This window comes from Clupea harengus, chromosome 24, assembly GCF_900700415.2.
Source record: "Clupea harengus chromosome 24, Ch_v2.0.2, whole genome shotgun sequence".
NCBI classification, from domain to species: domain Eukaryota; kingdom Metazoa; phylum Chordata; class Actinopteri; order Clupeiformes; family Clupeidae; genus Clupea; species Clupea harengus.
Window position 1 is genome coordinate 15554764 of NC_045175.1, and position 17928 is coordinate 15572691.

The following is a 17928-nucleotide window of genomic DNA, read 5'->3' on the forward strand; positions in this document are numbered from 1 at the left end:
CGATATGGAAATAAAACGTGTGTACGTCTAAAAGAAAAAAAGTAAAACATGTCATGGTTACTTACTGACTTTGAGTTGTCGTAGACTCAGCCATCTTCAGCAGAGTGATGAGTAATCTAAAACAAAATGATATGCTTATCCTACAAAAACTAATCAATTAAATTAATAAGTTCTTATTTTCTTTGGTATTTTTGTCATATTCAGATTTGCAATAATGATTGCTGGGTAATATGCATGTGGTTGTCCAATGTCAAGTCTCTATTTGATCACGTGACGATACAATGCGATATGGCTAGTTAAACAAATTTGAAGGTCAAGACAAGCAAGTGAATTGAGCACAGCACACCAGCAAGCATAACGATGCCTTTTAGGCATAAAAGTGGCAGTAGGAAAAGGCAAGAGAGAAAATAACAGTAGGAGAAGGTGGCAAAGCTGCTTAAATTAGATTCCTATGGTTTTTTAACAAACAATCGCCAGCCCATGGAGTCCACCACGGACGACCCCCATGCTAACACCAGTGTGGCAGTTCAGCATTGCTGCCCTCAGTGGTGTGTCAGCATTTTATTATTGTTACGTCGGATATTTGTGTTTTTGTGGGTCTTTCACAAACTAGTTATTATGTCCTTACAAATTTTGGAAAGGGTATCTCCCTTACATTCCACCCTCTTGCGCAAGCTCTCACTGTAGAGAGAACTGTCATTGGTCGACCGCCTTCCCAGTGTTGCCAGATGTATGATAATTATCCTACAAATACGATCATTTTGAGCCTTTGGTACGATACTTCGCCATTTCCAAATCTCCACTAGTTGCATTGTTTACAATAGTACATGACATCTGCATATGAAAAAGATGTCAAAACTTCGTCGCGGGGGAGGGGACGGGGTCCTGCGACGAAGTGTCCTCTTTTTCACAAACTCAAATCTGGTCACCCTATCTTAGCACTCTGTTGATTTACCATTTATTTCTAGTGAGGTGATATGTCATGATAGACACAACCAGGGACAAATTGGGATTTGTTATGTGGGTGTATGTGGGGGTGGGATGATACCATTCAAATATAACAAGGTGAGACAACCCTTGTTTCACTAAAACGCTAATAAGTCATTATAGATACTATTGGCGGTATGCAAAACCACAGCTGATGGAACTATTTGTGAAGGCTGGTGTTGGGGGGGGGGGGATCCTCAGCCCATCTTTGTTCCTAAAGAACTAGGCCTTTTCTGGATGCTGCTTTTGTACCAAATCATGATTACAATGACCTGTTGACATTGCTAGTTTCAAATCACATCACACATTACTACTCCTAAATTGCCCCCGTCCAAACTTTTTTTGGAATGTGTTGCAGGCCTGAATGGCTGGAATGGATGTATATTTACAAATGAAATGAAGTTGACCAGACAAAACATGAAATATATTATGTTCTGCAATGAAATACAAGTCAAGGTCAATATATAAATCACTGCTTTCTTTTTTATTTGCATTTTCCATACCGTCCCAACTTTTTCTGATTTTGGTGTTGTACATAATATGTATACAAACATCATATGTTACATACATGACATGTACACAAACAGCTTAATGGGTATACAGTGTGCTCATTGTGGTTACAGTATCAAGGTTAAGTAGATTAGCAACAGAAGAACATGTCTGTGGTGGCAATTATATACATTGCATATAAATGCTAGCATAGAGTATGGGGTATACTAAGTGTACGGCAGTGTGGTGGTGATGGGTGCATGTGGGCCGAGGGTTTCTACAAGTAGATAGGGTGGAGAGACTACAGCGAAGATAGTCTAGACTGGGAGTGATGAGAGAGTGAGTGGGTAGGGTTCGGCTGTCAATATGCGTAGATAAGGAGCAGTGTTTTCCAAATTCATCAGCTTTTGATCATTCTATAAAAGAGAGAGAACATTTGTTAGTAGACATCAATTTGATAAACAGATAAGGAGACACATTTAGGTAGGTTATTAACAGTAGCTAATGTGATCTGATGATATTATAATCCTTTTATTTTCACTCAGTCACACTGAACATGTGTAACCTGTAAACTGTATGTAACAATGTAAAACTCAATGTTTCAATAATAAAGCAATGGAATTTAATCTGACAACATCGCAATTCTTTCCTGTAAACCGCTCTTCTTTATAGAAAGAGAAGGTAGATACAAGTGTTGGCATTGAAGAACTTGAGTTGCATAGCCTCTTTTCATCTTTTGGGCCCTATCTTGCACCTAGTGCAAAGCAGCGCAAGGGCAACGCAAGTGTCTTTGCTAGTTTCAGTCCGACGCAGTTGCCATTTCCTTGTCTAGCGCCCACATTGTTTAAATAGCAAATACACTTGCGCCCATCTGATGTTTGTGCAGGAATGAAAGTGAAATCAGTTTCCTCTGCAGAGAAACGTTATTTCTTACTACTTGGCAAATCAGCCTTTACAGTAGTAGTCTGCCATGGTACAAGCGCATCTGGATTTTAAAGTGAATGGGAGATAGTATTTTGATGGGTTTATTACATGTTACGCCAAGAACACATCCATGATTAATTAAGAGATTATAGGCACAACTCAATCAATTACCATCTACTTGTGGAGAGGCAATCAGTCATTAGACTAGATACAACTCCAATTATTGTCTTTATAAAGTTAATCTAGCAGGCTGTAATAGATTGTCATTATACAGTTAATCTAGCAGGCTGTAATAGATTGTCATTATACAGTTAATCTAGCAGGCTGTAATAGATTGTCTTGATAAAGTTAATCCAGCAGGCTGTAATAGATTGTCTTGATAAAGTTAATCTAGCAGGCTGTAATAGATTGTGAAAGTGTTGAAGCTCAAAAAACATGAGTAAAGCGGTGAAAGGGAGGCACGTTTGGAGGGTCGTTAGGTGGGTGCGGGTCTTTATCAGAAGTGAGAGGTAAATGAGGGTATAATGAGGGTATAATGGTAATGGCCTGTCTTTGACAGCAGCCAATATTGAGCTCTAAACTCACTTTAAAACTTATCCATACAGGGTGTTAGCAGACGTTGCTCACACGATCTCCTCTATAGGCATCCCAGGACCACGACCAGCTACCATGACACATGCATATTATCAGAGCTCTAAATCAAGCATCCTGATGGTCGAACTAGTGAATCACAACAATTTCAGGTCATTGGCACTGTAATATAAACATCAACTCCAACTCCAGCCATGAAAGCATGCTGCTGTGTAAGATTAACTTGCCTGATTTCAGCAACTCCAGTTTCAGTTTCAGCTCATCGGCCGGCTTTTTGCAGCCGATATTCTCCAAGATGGTCACCACGAAATTGCCGCAGACGCTCAAACCGTAGACGTTCACCAACTCGTCCACCGTGTCGTCTACACTAGCGTTCTCCAACCTCCGCGTGGGGATTTCGCCAAGGCGTATAAGGTTCTTCTTGAACTTTTGGAAGTCGTCATTTCTAAGACCATCCAGTGTCTTTATCAAGACATCGGAGAGTCCTGTGTAGCTCATTGTGGAGGTTTGTTCAGCAGCCCAACTGGACTGAAGCAAACAAACAGAGAATAAATGGCATGATGTGTATCAGTAAGACATTTCCTCAGAATTTGTGTGTCGCATGCATCAGTTGCAATAGAAAATTGATTATAAATAATCAGGCATAAAAATAAACACATATGAGATTGATTATAAATATTCAGGCATAAATAAACAAATATGAGATTGTGCTGATTGGATATTGGTTCAGCAGTCACTGTTTAAATGGAAGCAGACTAACTAACAAACACACAAAAAATAGTTTGAGCTGCATTAGTAAGATGATATTGCTAAGATCAAAACATATTATGTCAGAAAAATCAGTTGCATTAGAAAATCTGTTTTAAATAAACACTCTTATATCTTACAGATAGTTTAGGTGTCTTCACAACACAAGTTAAAGTTCACATTTAGCAATATTACATGCACTCTTCACACCACTGCACTGATCAAGAATGTCCTGTCAGATGTTTGCCTGTAGAAATGTATAGTTTATGTATGCTAATGTGTTTTTATAGTCTCATAAAATTTGTGATTAAAATTCTAAAATATTATGCTCGCAGTGTAGCGACGCAATAGCCTGGAGACCATCCGAACTTATCCCCGCCCACAACATTTGAGGTCTGGAAGTTCGGTCTGGCACTGCTCCGTTGGGGAGAAATTATCAAAAATCTGAAAATTGTTCGGACCAATCAAATTGTCAGGCAGGCTTTATACGATGATGGACAGATGATCAACCGTAACGTAATCAACCACGTCACCAAGACACGGGTTTAATTCGTTTTCAACAAACATGGCTGCCGTTGGAGAGCTGAAATGTATAGATTCAAGTCCATTTAGACATTGACAGTGCATTCATTTTGAAAGAGGAACAGAGAAACGTGATCAAGGCATTTGTCAATCGAAAAGATGTTTTTGCCTTCCTTCCTACGGGATCCGGTAAAAGTTAAATTTATCAGCTGGCCCTGGTCACATACTACGTTGCTCTGATTGGTTGTAGGTAACCAATTGAGCGAAGAGGCATTTTTGTTCCTGGTTCGGTTGAAACACGCCCCATAATCACAGCCCAATGGAGCAGTATCAGACTCATATTCTGACTAGAATTATGAGTATGACATCGTCAGGCTAGCGACGCAATGCTCACCTATATGGAATAAAGTTGACTTATTCACAAGCAACTGACTACATTATCATTGGGCATGCTACCTTTCAGTTGTGGGTGTTGTGTATGTAAACATAAAAACTAAAATGTATGATTTTTCTTTGACCGCATGCACTTGCTATTTTGTGTAGATCATACATTTTCCTGTAACATGTTTTATCATTGACCAGGCCCCAGCCTTAAAGACTTTTTTCGGAGTTAAAACAGATAAGTCTGAATGCCATTGGCTGCGTCAACGTTATTTGAAGTTAATGGAGTCCCAATTCATGAGAAACTGTAATTGCATATTGCATTTATTTGTAAAAAAAATGACAGCAAGCCTCTCTGGTTTCACGAAAAAACATGGAAAACAAGATTCTTGTTGTCCTGAAGAATACGTATCTCCTGCATTTCAGACGGCAAACTTTCTTAGCGTATCTGATCATTTTCTGTATCCTTTCACGTAGGCCTATAGACTGACCAATAGTCATAAATATAAACTGTCTAATCTTTTGAAATAGTCTCACTCTCTATAGTTTTCCGGACGGCCTTGCATTTTAAGTTCATTGTCAGTCTTTCTTCGTCCAGTGTAGTCCCGTTTTTTCAGCACTTCAAATCACATATTTTGTGCCCTATAACATTTCATTTTCATTGTCAGACACATCTGCAAATCATATTGTTCTATTTCTATGAGGCAGATGTAATGAAGCGCCAACTCCCAAGACCTTATCAGTTTGTCAACTCACTCTGGGCTGGGCATTTTTCTTCCACATGGGAGAGTGAGCCTGTCGGTTCACCTTAGGTCAGTGTCACACTAATAAAATTATTCCTTTGGCTAGATTGGTAGAGCGAGATGCTTACAGCAGCAAATGTATTACTTATGTATATAATATCTTTCATCCATACTCTACCTGTTTAACCTCTCTACTGTATACTACCATATCCATAATGTATCCATAATAAAGCACTGGGAAGTCTCCATGTCTGGATAAATACATCAGCTGATTTGATCATGTGTGACTGATTGGTCTCTAACCTAAGGCATGATGGCAGAGGAACCATATTATATTATAAGCCTCTTATTTTCACTCACATTCATACTAAACCTATTTAACCTGTAAACTGTATACTCAATGTAACAATAATAAAGCAAATCATCATTTCTTTAACGGAAGTAAATAAAGTGTTGTCATGGTCACGTCTGGATAAATACATCAGGTGATTTGTCTCTAATCCAGAACACTCGTCACATCACAATCATATCAGTTTTGATAGGTAGGTAGGCAGGTAGTCTACAGGTTAGTACACACCTGACGGTGATTCCATGGAAAGTAGAATGGAATGTTCTCTATCAACATTCCAATTAAACTGTCGGTTTATTTCCTGTAAACAGTTCCTCGTCATAGAAAGAAAAAATGGAGACAAGTGTTGGCATTGAAGAACATGACAGCAAATGCCAGATCAAAACAGGTGAAATACATGTTTGGCTTGTGTTGCATTGGCTCTTTTAATCTTTTGGGCCCTATATTGCACCTGGAATAAAGAGGCCAAACGCGACTCCAGTGTCTTTTGCAAATGGTTTGAATGGCAAATACACTTGTGCCCATGCGAGCGCCCTGGGGCTTGTTGGTCTTAAAATGAGATTTGTTCAGGCACGTTGGCGCATTGCTATCTTGAGGCTGCGGGAAGCAATTACACGATTGGCCAACAAAAACTTGGTCTGAAGTTAATTGCCCATTATTTCACTGTTACTTTAAATTAGTATTATAAAGAGAGTAGCCTAATTAACAACAAAGCATTTCTAGTTGTATCATTTTGCTCAATGAATGAAGGACCCCACTACTGCAGTGCACCTCTCTGCAAAAAATATACCTTTTCTAGGTTGTTTCTACGTTGTTGTTTTTCTAATTCTCATGTAAAGTAGTATTTATTGTTACACCATGCTTTTTTATTGCTCTTAGCTTGACTGTTCTCTCCCTTGTACGTCGCTTTGGACAAAAGCGTCTGCTAAATGACTAAATGTAAATGTAAGTAAGAATGCTTCCATATTTTTCATCCTCCTGAACCAATACAGCAGCCTTGTGTTTTTATCGATAGTATCATTTGGATAATTGGCCTTACTTACAAGAATGTAGTTGTCGACAAGACGGCACCATCTAAATATATTCTCCCACAGCTTTTCAATGGTGAGTCTTCTTGCTGGCAAGGGTTCCTTTCTGTGTTTGGTGATTAATATTACTGGGACGCTATTTAAACCCTACAGAGGCAGCGTGGGTGTGACGATTCTGTCATTTGATGCCTCTCATTTTCACATTCATACTAAACCTGTTCTTTGTTCTTAGTTATCCCCTGCTTAATCCCGCCTAACCCCAGTCTCTTTTGTGCGTTCCCGTTTGGACATGTCTACTGTGCCTGAGTTGCTTTCGTGTTTTTGCCCGTCTTTTCCCCTGTTAACCCTGTACTGGCTGTTTTTTTTTTAAACTCCCATCTCCTTGCAATCTTTGTGTCGTCTGCAAATCCGTGACACACAGCCTTTCAATGATTGAAGTGTTCCTTTCTGTGTTAGTGATTATTATTATTGAGAGGCTATTTAAACCTACAGATATGCCTCGGGCGTGATCATCCTGTGATATAAGCCTCATTTTCACTCAAATGTATTCTAAACTTCTTTAACCAGTCAACTGTATACTCAATACAACAAATATAAAAGCAAATCATCATTCATTTAACTTAAAAAGTGCTTCCATGGTCAGGTCTGGATAAGTACATTAGGTGATTTGCCTCTAATCCTTTCAATGGTGATTGGTGTTTTTTTCTTGCTGGCAAGTGTTCCTTGGTTGGTGATTATTATTTTTGAGAGGCTATTTAAACCCTACAGATGTGCCTTGGGTGTGACCATCCTGTGATCTGATGATATTATAAGCCTCTCATTTTCACTCACAGTCATACTGAACCTGTGTAACCTGTAAACTGTATACTCATAGTAACAATAATGAAGCAAATTATCATTTCTTTAACGGAAAAATAGGTAAAGTGTTTCCATGGTCACGTCTGGAAAAATACATCAGGTGATTTGTCTCTAATCCAGAACACTCATCATGTCACGATCATATCAGTTTGGACGTCCATTGTTTGATGGTGATTCTATGGAAGTAACAGTGGAATGTTATCTGTTAAAATCACAATTATTTCCTGTAAACCACTGCTCTTCATAGAAAGAGGAGGTGGAGACACGTTTTTGGCTTTGAAGAACATTATAGTAAATGCCAGATCAAGACAGGTGAAATGTTTGGCTTGTGTTGCATTGCCTATGTTAATCTTTTGAGCCCTATCTTGCACCTTCTGCAAAGAGGCCAAGCGTGAGGCAAGTGTCTTTGCTAGTTTCAGTCCAACGCAGTTTTCATTTCCCCCTTCAGCGCCCACGTTGTTTAATATGTGGTGCCCTTCTGAGCACTCTGGGCTTGTTGGTCTTAAAATGAGGTGTGATCAGGTACATTGCAATATTGAGACAGTGGAAAGCAACTATTAACCAACAAAAACTTGGTCTGAAGTTAATTGCACGTTATTTAACTGTTATTATGTGAATGATAAAGATAGTAGCCTAATATGCGTCTAAATAGGCAGGTGCACAACGCGTGGACACTCTGTTTGTTACACATACAGAGACACTTAACAGAGCAGCAATATGCACAAGATTAATATAATGTATATAAATCACAATATAAAAGACTATTTCTGCTCATCAAGATATTTAAGCCGACTGAAGTCACGAAATTTGAAAGCAGCACTCTGAATTCATAACAACACATGCAGCAGTGCGCGTTTTTTGATTTAATGGCTACTGATGTTGTGGTGAGCATGCAGACAAGCTCAAAGGCACACAGGCACACAGGCACACAGGCACACAGGCACACAGGCACACAGACACACAGACACACAGACACACAGGCACACAGGCACACAGACACACAGGCACACAGGCACACAGGCACACAGGCACACAGGCAGACAGGCAGACAGGCACACAGGCACACAGACACACAGACACACAGACACACAGACACACAGGCACACAGGCACACAGACACACAGACACACAGGCAGACAGGCACACAGGCAGACAGGCAGACAGGCACACAGACACACAGACACACAGACACACAGGCACACAGACACACAGACACACCTGTAAACTGTATACTGAATCAATGATAAAGCAAATGATCATTCCTTTAACAGAAATAAATGAAGTGCTTCCATGCTCACGTCTGGATAAATACATCAGGTGATTTGTGTCTAATACAGAACACTCGTCACGTCACATTCCTGTCAGTTTTTATGTCCATTGTTTGATAGCAGGTAGTATAAAAGTTAGTACAGAGCTGAGAGTGATTCTCTGGAAATTCCAATGGAATGTTCTCTGTCAATTCTAAATAAACTCATAAACTTTATTTCCTGTAAACAGCACCTCGTCATAGAAAGGGAAGGTGGAGACACGAGTTGGCATTGAAGAAGAGCCAGCAAAAGTCATATCAAGACAGGTACAAACTTGTTTGGCTTGTGTTGCATTGCCTCTTTTAATCTTGTGGGCCCTTTCTCGCACCTGGTGCAAAGTGATGCGGGCGTGGAGTGAGTGTTCTCTGCTAGTTTCAGAGCGACACAGTTGTCATTTCCTTGCACCCAGCACCCACAATGTTTTGAATAGCAAATACAGGTGTGCCCATCTGAGTGCCCACAGGCTTGTTGGTCTTGAAATAAGGTTCAGGCACTTTGGCACATTGGCCCATTGGCGTATTGCTATCTTGAGGCTGCTTGAAGCAATTACAACAAAAACTTGGTCTGAAGTGATTTGCGCTTTATTTCACTGTTATTTTAAAGGAGTATTATAAAGATAATAGCCTGATAAACAACAAAGCATTTAAAGTAGTGCTGTCAAACGATTCAAATATTTAATCGCGATTAATCGCATTTATGTCATAGTTAACTCAAAATGAATCGCGATTAATCGCAAATTTGTAAACTGTATACTGAATCAATGATAAAGCAAATGATCATCCCTTTAACAGAAATAAATGAAGTGCTTCCATGGTCACGTCTGGATAAATACATCAGGTGATTTGTGTCTAATCCAGAATACTCGTCACGTCACATTCCTGTCAGTTTTTAAGTCCATTGTTTTGATAGCAGGTAGATTACCAGTTAGTACACAGGTGAGAGTGATTCTCTGGAAATTCAAATTGAATGTTCTCTGTCAACATTCCAAATAAACTCTTAATAAAAACTCCAAATAAATTTCCTGTGAACTGCACCTCGTCATAGAAAGGGAAGGTGGAGACACGAGTTGGCATTGAAGAACATGACAGCAAATCCCAGATCAAGACAGGTGAAATACTTGTTTGGCTTGTGTTGCATTGCCTGTTTTAATCTTGTGGCCCCTTTCTCACACCTGGTACAAAGAGGCCAAGCGCCGAGCGAGTGTCTCTATTAGTTTCAGAGCGACACAGTGGTCATGTCCTTGTCCAGCGCCCACATTGTTTGAACAGCAAATACAGGTGTGCCCATCTGAGCACCCATGGGCTTGTTGGTATTAAAATAAGGTTCAGGCACATTGCCGCATTGCTATCTTGAGGCTGCTGGAAAGCAATTACACGATTGGCCAACAAAAAATTGGTCTGAAGTTAATTCCTCGTTATTTCACTATTATAAAAGCACTTTGAGCTGCCTTCTTTTGCATGAAAGGTGCTATATAAATAAAGTTTTATTATTATTATTATTATTTTAAAAGCGCATTATGAAGATAGTAGCCTAATATGCATCTAGATAGGCGGGTGCACAATGCGTAGACATTTTGTTTGTTACACATACAGGGATGTTTAACAGCGCACAAATATGCACAAGATTAATATTTATATATACAGTATATATAGTATATATTTTACAATATGAAAGAGTATTACTGTACATCAAGATATCTAAGGCTACTGAAGTCACAAAATGTGAAGGCAGCACTCTGAATTCATAACAAACACCACTTTTAGGAGCTGCCCTTCTAATGAAAACTGCATGTCCAAACTAGCAAGTTCTTGTTATGAAACCAAAGTTATGAAAGAGTATTACTGTACCTCGATATTTGAGGTAGAAGTCATGAAATGTGAAAGCAGCACTCTGAATTCATAACAAACAACACATTAAGCACTTGCATCCAGAGTTCCTAATAAAAACCGCATGTCCAAACTAGCATCTTCAAATCACTGTTGACAGAGCTAAAAAATTATTACAATGTTCTTGTTACAATGCTAAAACCAAAGTTATGACTATCCCCTTATAGTCGTTGTTGTGGCTAAGCTGAAGTGAGGGTATTACAGCTAAGCTATGTGGGCCAGATTGTTACTGGAAACCATGAATGACAAAACGTACCACACATTTCCAATCTCCGAGCAACTGACTGTTACTCAACATCTGATTCCTCCTCTAAATGAAAGCTCAAACATACACTCACAGTTTCTAGTGACGTGTTACTGTCTGTGTGAGCAATCACGGTGCCTCGCTGTAAATCAGCCAATCAGAGCAGAGCTCATCATCTGTTGTTGGTCAGTTGTTATATTGGTAAGGTTAGGTTGTTGGCTATCAGTGCTTGTGACAGTGAGGGGATTGGCCACTGTGGGAAGTCCCAAACCACTAGCACAAGAGCTGAAAGATCTTTTCCTGTGTACAACTAAGATAAACGATCACCAAAAAGACTTTTCACATATATTGAAATTTGAAGCTGTGGTGAGGGTCATTTTTGTTACGGTTATTGGGTGGCTGAGCTCTACTCTTCTCCATCGTAGCATCCATCTTGTCCAGCAGTTCCAGAATCCAGCTCTCTATAGAAAACCACACAAGGGTTGAAGAAATGGTTGAGAGAACAAGATCATTAAGGCTTCACAGTGGTTAAGAGTGCCTGTATTCCAGTACCATGGATAGAGAGTAAGTCAAGTCCAGTCCTCTGCCAGATCCTGGGTTCCTTGGACGTTCACTTCATTTTTGTCCCTGTCACTTCACTCTCATGCTTTTTGCATTGAATGAGCCTGTTAATCTGCTTATGTGTCTTTCCATTTAGTAAACTGTGGAGGGAAATACATTTAGAGTTGAAAATTGGAATAACTAATGAAAAAAAAGGGTTCAATTCTCCAATGTGTTTTACACTCTAAAGGGGATATGGAGGACCCTGCTCCTGCTACACCTCTCTACTGATCTCTACCAGCCATCCTGCAGACTCCCTCTCTCAACCTGCTGGGTCATCCTCCTCCTCTCCTAATGTAGTTGTCCTGACAAGACAGCAAGTTCAAAATAAATTCTCCCCAATCCTTTCAATGGTGATTGGTGTTTTTTTCTTGCTGGCAAGTGTTCCTTGGTTGGTGATTATTATTTTTGAGAGGCTATTTAAACACTACAGATGTGCCTTGGGTGTGACCATCCTGTGATCTGATGATATTATAAGCCTCTCATTTTCACTCACAGTCATACTGAACCTGTGTAACCTGTAAACTGTATACTCATAGTAACAATAATGAAGCAAATTATCATTTCTTTAACGGAAAAATAGGTAAAGTGTTTCCATGGTCACGTCTGGAAAAATACATCAGGTGATTTGTCTCTAATCCAGAACACTCATCATGTCACGAGCATATCAGTTTTGATGTCCATTGTTTGATGGCAGGTAGTCTGCAAGTTGATAAACAGCTCAGGGTGATTCTCTGGAAATTCCAATGGAATGTTCTCTGTCAACATTCCAAATAAACCTCGTCGCAAAAAGAGAAGGTGGAGATATGTGTTGTGAAGGGACCAGCATAGGTCATAAGAATATGCCATAGTCAATAAGTCAATGATATTATACCTAGTTCTAATTGTTACTTTTATTTGGACTTAACTAGCATGTAAACAGTTCCAGGGTGAATATACTTGATTTTGACCAGGGGAGTGAGGTGCGACATTGGTCTCACCTCCCCCCCCAGGTCGAGACAAAGAACCCTGCATGCATGGCCCATTTGGATAGACGGTAACACCCCTTAATGTCAGTGTATTTAACAGACTGTTCCCCAAGGAACAAGTCAGATATGCTGAGGTGAAGTTCTGTGAGGGAGGATGGATCTGAAAGTCTCTGTCTCACAAATGGTCGGCCGCCATTCTTCAAGAATAAACCTGAATCCTGACTGATCAAACCTAAGACTGAATCTTCAATATATGGTATAAAACTAATTACCATCAGTTGGCATTGAAGAAAAGACACCAAATGTCAGATCAAGACAGGTGAAAAACTTGGTTGGCCTGTGTTGCATTGCCTCTTTTAATCTTTTGGCCCTATCTTGCACCTAGTGCAAAGAGGCCAAGCGTGACTTGAGTGTTTTTGCTAGTTTCAGTCGGACGCAGTTTTCATTTCCTCCTTCAGCGCCCACATTGTATAATATGTTGTGCCTGTCTGAGCACCCTGGGTCTTGTTGGTCTTAAAATGAGGTTTGTCAGGCAAATTGGCGCATTGCCATCTTTAGGCAGTGAAAAGCAAATGGGTCATTCCACGCCAAACGGGACAATGGCTCCCACTCGACCGTCTCAGATTTGGCTGAAAAGGTTATTCATACACTTCTTAATAGGTATAGTCCAAAATATTAGGTCTCTACTCTTAATAGTTTTGTCACAAAAAGATGGTTTAGGGGGGAGGGGGTGCCTGTTCTTAAGACGCTTTTTAGCAGCGTTTTCTGAAGAGCCATTTTCAAATTGCTATTACAAGAAAGGTGTTTAAGCTAGCTCCTTCAAACTTTCAAGGGTGTGGCTTGGGTATATCATAGTATTCGGGGTGCTTGAATTTGCAAGATTGGCCAACAAAAACTTGGTCTGAAGTTAATTTAAGCTTTATTTCACTGTTATTTTAAAAACGCATTTTAAAGATAGTAGCCAAATATGCTGCATAGGTGGGTGCACAACACGTAGACACTCTGTTTGATAAAAAATGAAAGAGTATTACTGTACATGAAGATATTTAAGGCTACTGATAAGTAATATACAATAAGTACACCAACCTTTCCAATAAACAAATGTTTTTGCTTATAATTATCACTAGTAGAGACTTCCGTAGAGGCATATAAGTATTCCCAGGAGCTATATCTGCATTCTTTATCAAAATGGCACAGCCTAGACATTGAGAGACAACCCAGTGTTTCCCCTACCATTATATTAGGGGGGCTCCCCCGCCCCCCCTGAAAGGTCAAGTTAATTTTGTTCAATTTAATTTTTTATAAAGCGCCAGATCACAACGGAAGTCATTTGAGGTTACCTTTCCTATAGAACAGGTATATTGCTTGTTAATTTTTAAACAAAATAAATAGCCTAATGTTATTTATCTTATTTAGACGACGATGTAATTTCTGTCTCTACATGGTCGCATGTTTACAATTCCCCTCTGCTCTCTGTATTGTGCACGCTGGAGGTCGGCCCTGATGCGCACAAACACCCACAGACACGTGCACGCGCACACAGGTGAGCACACTCCCATCAGCGGACAGAATTGGTCTTAAGAATCAGTGCACTGCCTCGGACACTTTTAAGCTTTAAGAACATATTTCCAGGCGTTCATGATCCGGCGGAGAAAATGTGAACTTTTTTCTTCACATTGTTACTATTCTTGATAAAAGAAAGAGTTTTTTATTCCAAATGTTATAGATAACAACAATATGTACTTAGAAATAATATGAAGCCATAAAAACCCCAGAAGGATATCTCTTTCCAATTTTTAAGGTCAATCAGTGAGATTTTATGGAGATCTGCATATTTCTCCATAGTCGCATAACATGTATTCTGGATGTATAAGGGGGATGGGTGGGGGTATTGTTTTATTTTTAAGGGCTATTTAGGTAGTCAACAAACAAACCTAAAGTACCTGACACATAAACTTGGGTACAAAAAAAACACCACTAGGTGGAGCATGCATGTCATTACAGAGAAGGATTCTACCTGAGCAGCAGTCCTGACAAGTGTTAAAAAAGACAAATAGATAGATAATAGGAAAGCTAAATGAATAATATTTGAATTTGTGTTTTATTACTTGTGAATAGACTCAGTGAGACAATTCTCCTTCATAAGGCTAGGCATCCTTGTTACCAAGAAGTGTTACAGTTATATTGGCTTTTCCCACAGAAAGAGCATGTATATTAGAGTGTGATGAATCAAACTGGCTAGGTGGCTACGGTATTTCTCAGAGGTTTCTTCGGTCAAAGGGGAATCATCCCTGCAAATGACTCTCTAACTACTCTCAAAGTATCGCTGTAGTTTACTTCTTTTTTTTAAAAGAAAGAAACATTTAAAACACATTTTTGGACAATAATAAATATCCTGTTGCTCCCCCAAGTTCACAGCTCCAACTCCTGCAACAACTTTGCTGCCAACTGCAGCCCCCAAACAGCTGCTCCTGTCTTTTGACCATGTTGTTCCTTCTACTAAACCTCTTTAACCAGTCAACTGTATACTCAATGCAAAAATAATAAAGTAAATCATCATTTCTTTAATGGAAGTGTTTCCATGGTCACGTCTGAATAAATACATCAGGTGATTTGCCTCCAACCCATGGCCAGCTGGTCAAGGCAAAGGCATGATGGCAGAGGCACCTAACAACAGCTCTATGACTATGACTAGAAATTAAAACATTGGCCAGGGGGAGGATGACCCCTGACCTCCATACAGACCTGGGCTAAGCCCTGAATGTTTTCAACACCTAGTAACACCCCTGCCTTTAGTTCATGTTACATTATTTTAGGTTAGAATCTTAATCAAGGATGAAGGCTATTTGCTCATACATGATGCATCATATCTTTCTGAGCCCAGGTGGGGCCCCATGTTGTGCAGTAGGAGCCCTTTCTTTTTGTTCTCCCCTGCCCTTCAAACAGCCTGAGACCACTACGGTCATGACCAATAACTTGGCAACCTTTTTTTTGGCAATCTTTGGTGTTATGTTCTATGTTAAAATAATGATGTTTACTGTAGACTATAACCACAGCTACATAGTTATATTTGGATATATGCAATGTAGAGGAACAAATGTTCTTTATTTTGATGAAATGTGTAAATATTTCAACATACCTGATTTGGAATGTGCATAACCTTTACATTGTACAGTAGAAACAAAAAGATTTACAAACATATCTACAGTATTAATGCACTCATATCTATCATAACATTCAACAGCACATTGAGCAGATATGCAGAGTAAAAGGTTCAGTGCATTAAAAGAAAAGAAACATGAAATAAACTCAGATGCTCTTGTTAATTAGCATCATCGTCATCTCCCCAAATGTGTCTCCCTACAGCTGCTAATGCTGCTGTTACTGCTGCTACTACTTCAGCTGTTCCTACTGCTGCTCCTTCTCCTCCAGCTACTGCTTCTGCTGTTCCTGCTCCTGCTCCTGCTGTTTCTGCTGCTCCTCCTCCTGCTCCTACTGCTGCTCCTACTGCTGCTGCTGCTCCTCCTACTGCTTCTCCTACTGCTGCTGCTGCTGCTCCTACTGCTGCTCCTCCTCCTCCTCCTACTACTGCTAGTGCTGCTACTGCTACTAACCCAGCAAAAGCCCACACAGTCTTTGTCTTCTTCCTCTCTAATTTTCTCTGTGCCTCCTTGGACATCTCATTGGTGTAGTATGCTCCCCCATTCTCCTCCACCATGGCCTCAATTTTCTCCTTTAGCTCTCTGACCTGAGTGCTGTTTTTACTCTTATTTTTGAAGACGTGAAATCTACCCCCAAAATGTTCAGTAAGAGATAAAAGGACAGGACTTTTGACCAGAAAAGCTTCCACTGGTTTCCCCTTCAACACATCCCCATGAGTGAGGAGCACTATAGTGTACTTCAGCGCCCCCTCACCAAAGTTCTCCTGGATCCACTGAACAGCATTCCTCTCCTCCTCTGTGAACCTCACATCTAATCTGATAACCAGCAGGAAGGCATGAGGCCCAGGGAGAGACATCTCAACACACTTCTCCATCTCACCGTTCAATTCTTCTGTAGGCCTTTCTGTACCAAAATGAAATCCTGGTGTATCAATCACTGTAATGTGTCTACCGTTCACTAGAGTATGTTGATTACTGCAGGTTTTAGTCACAGATTGAGATAACTCCTCTTTAAAAGCTTCCCTCCCCAGGATGGTGTTTCCTGAGGCACTCTTTCCAGAACCAGTTTTCCCCAGCAGCACGACCCTTAGAGGAGACACTGTGGAGGAAACAGTGAAAACTCTTGAATGGTGTGAAATGAGCAGTAATTGTAGTAAAAGACAGGATCTATATCTACATGACCTCCTCCACATAAGTAATCAACACAAGAGGGTATTGGGTTACAGGGTAAAAACATCTACTCTGCTTAATTTGCTTAACAACATATGGAGATGCTGTCATAAGAAACACTAGTCATGGTATAGTCTAATTTAATATGGAATGGGATAAAGGCAATGGAACAGGTTTGGTTCTAGAATAAGTTAGGATCTTGCAAATCCCAAACTGTATTGTATTGTCATCTTCTTAATGTGTACATGATGCTTGATCCCAAGTGTCTAAGCCTGGGAATGATAGAATATAACACTGTATTTTGATATGGGGCAGAATAGCTGGCATTCATTTATCATGAAACCATGTAACACTACTTTGCTCGCTCAAATTCAAACTTTTGGCACAGTGTGGGAGGGAACCAAAGCAGGACAGGTTCTTCTCTGATTGAACCCGCCTCTATCCGCTTCAGCAGCAGGGAATCAGCGATTTTATCCAAGTGCTCCGCTTTTTCACGGTTCCATGTCTCTACCTGCATATTTCGAAGAAATGACGCCTGAAGTGGGCGCAATTCAGTCTACAATGCAGTCAGTAAATCTGGCCCTCAGAGTCTAACTCTGGAGTAGGGATGGGGCTCGAGAACTGGTTCTTGTTGAGAACTGGTTCCCAGTGGATCGATTCCTTGGAATTTTAGCTAAAGTCTTTTACGATTCCACTATCGATTACAGTGCCGTTTGCACATGCGAAATGACATCACACGCACATAGCCTTGTTTTGTTAGACCGCAGCCAATATGGCTTATAGGCAGAGGCGTTCAAAAGTGCTGTTATATTTCATGCAAAATTAAACATGATGATGTGTTTCCAATGTCCTGTACACATGCTTTAAGCATAGGTGTTGTTTGCACATTGTCACATTGTTACTATTCTTAATAACAGAAATGGTTTTTTATTCCAAATGTTATAGATAACAACAATATGTACTTAGAAATAAT

At 40.0% G+C, this 17928-nt stretch overlaps 1 protein-coding gene across 1 annotated transcript; it reads right to left on the reverse strand.

Moving 5' to 3' along the window:
• Positions 1–11462: 11462 nt before the first annotated feature.
• Positions 11463–17472, reverse strand: LOC105888963 (GTPase IMAP family member 9-like). Its single transcript, XM_031562039.1, has 3 exons — positions 17333–17472; positions 16239–16907; positions 11463–11517 (listed from the first exon to the last, which is right to left on the reverse strand). Exons 1-3 carry the CDS (start codon positions 17470–17472, stop codon positions 11463–11465), a joined length of 864 nt encoding a protein of 287 aa, XP_031417899.1.
• Positions 17473–17928: the final 456 nt, after the last annotated feature.

What these genes read in the sequence shown, in the direction of transcription:
- LOC105888963 (XM_031562039.1), bottom strand. Translation starts at nt 17,472, where the DNA reads ATGCAGGTAGAGACATGGAACCGTGAAAAAGCGGAGCACTTGGATAAA. An exon ending in CCTCCCACACTGTGCCAAAA is followed by an intron (nt 16,908 to 17,332) that starts GTTTGAATTTGA and finishes ACACCATTCAAG; the next exon opens with AGTTTTCACTGTTTCCTCCA. An exon ending in ACTGTGTGGGCTTTTGCTGG is followed by an intron (nt 11,518 to 16,238) that starts GTTAGTAGCAGT and finishes GGTTTTCTATAG; the next exon opens with AGAGCTGGATTCTGGAACTG.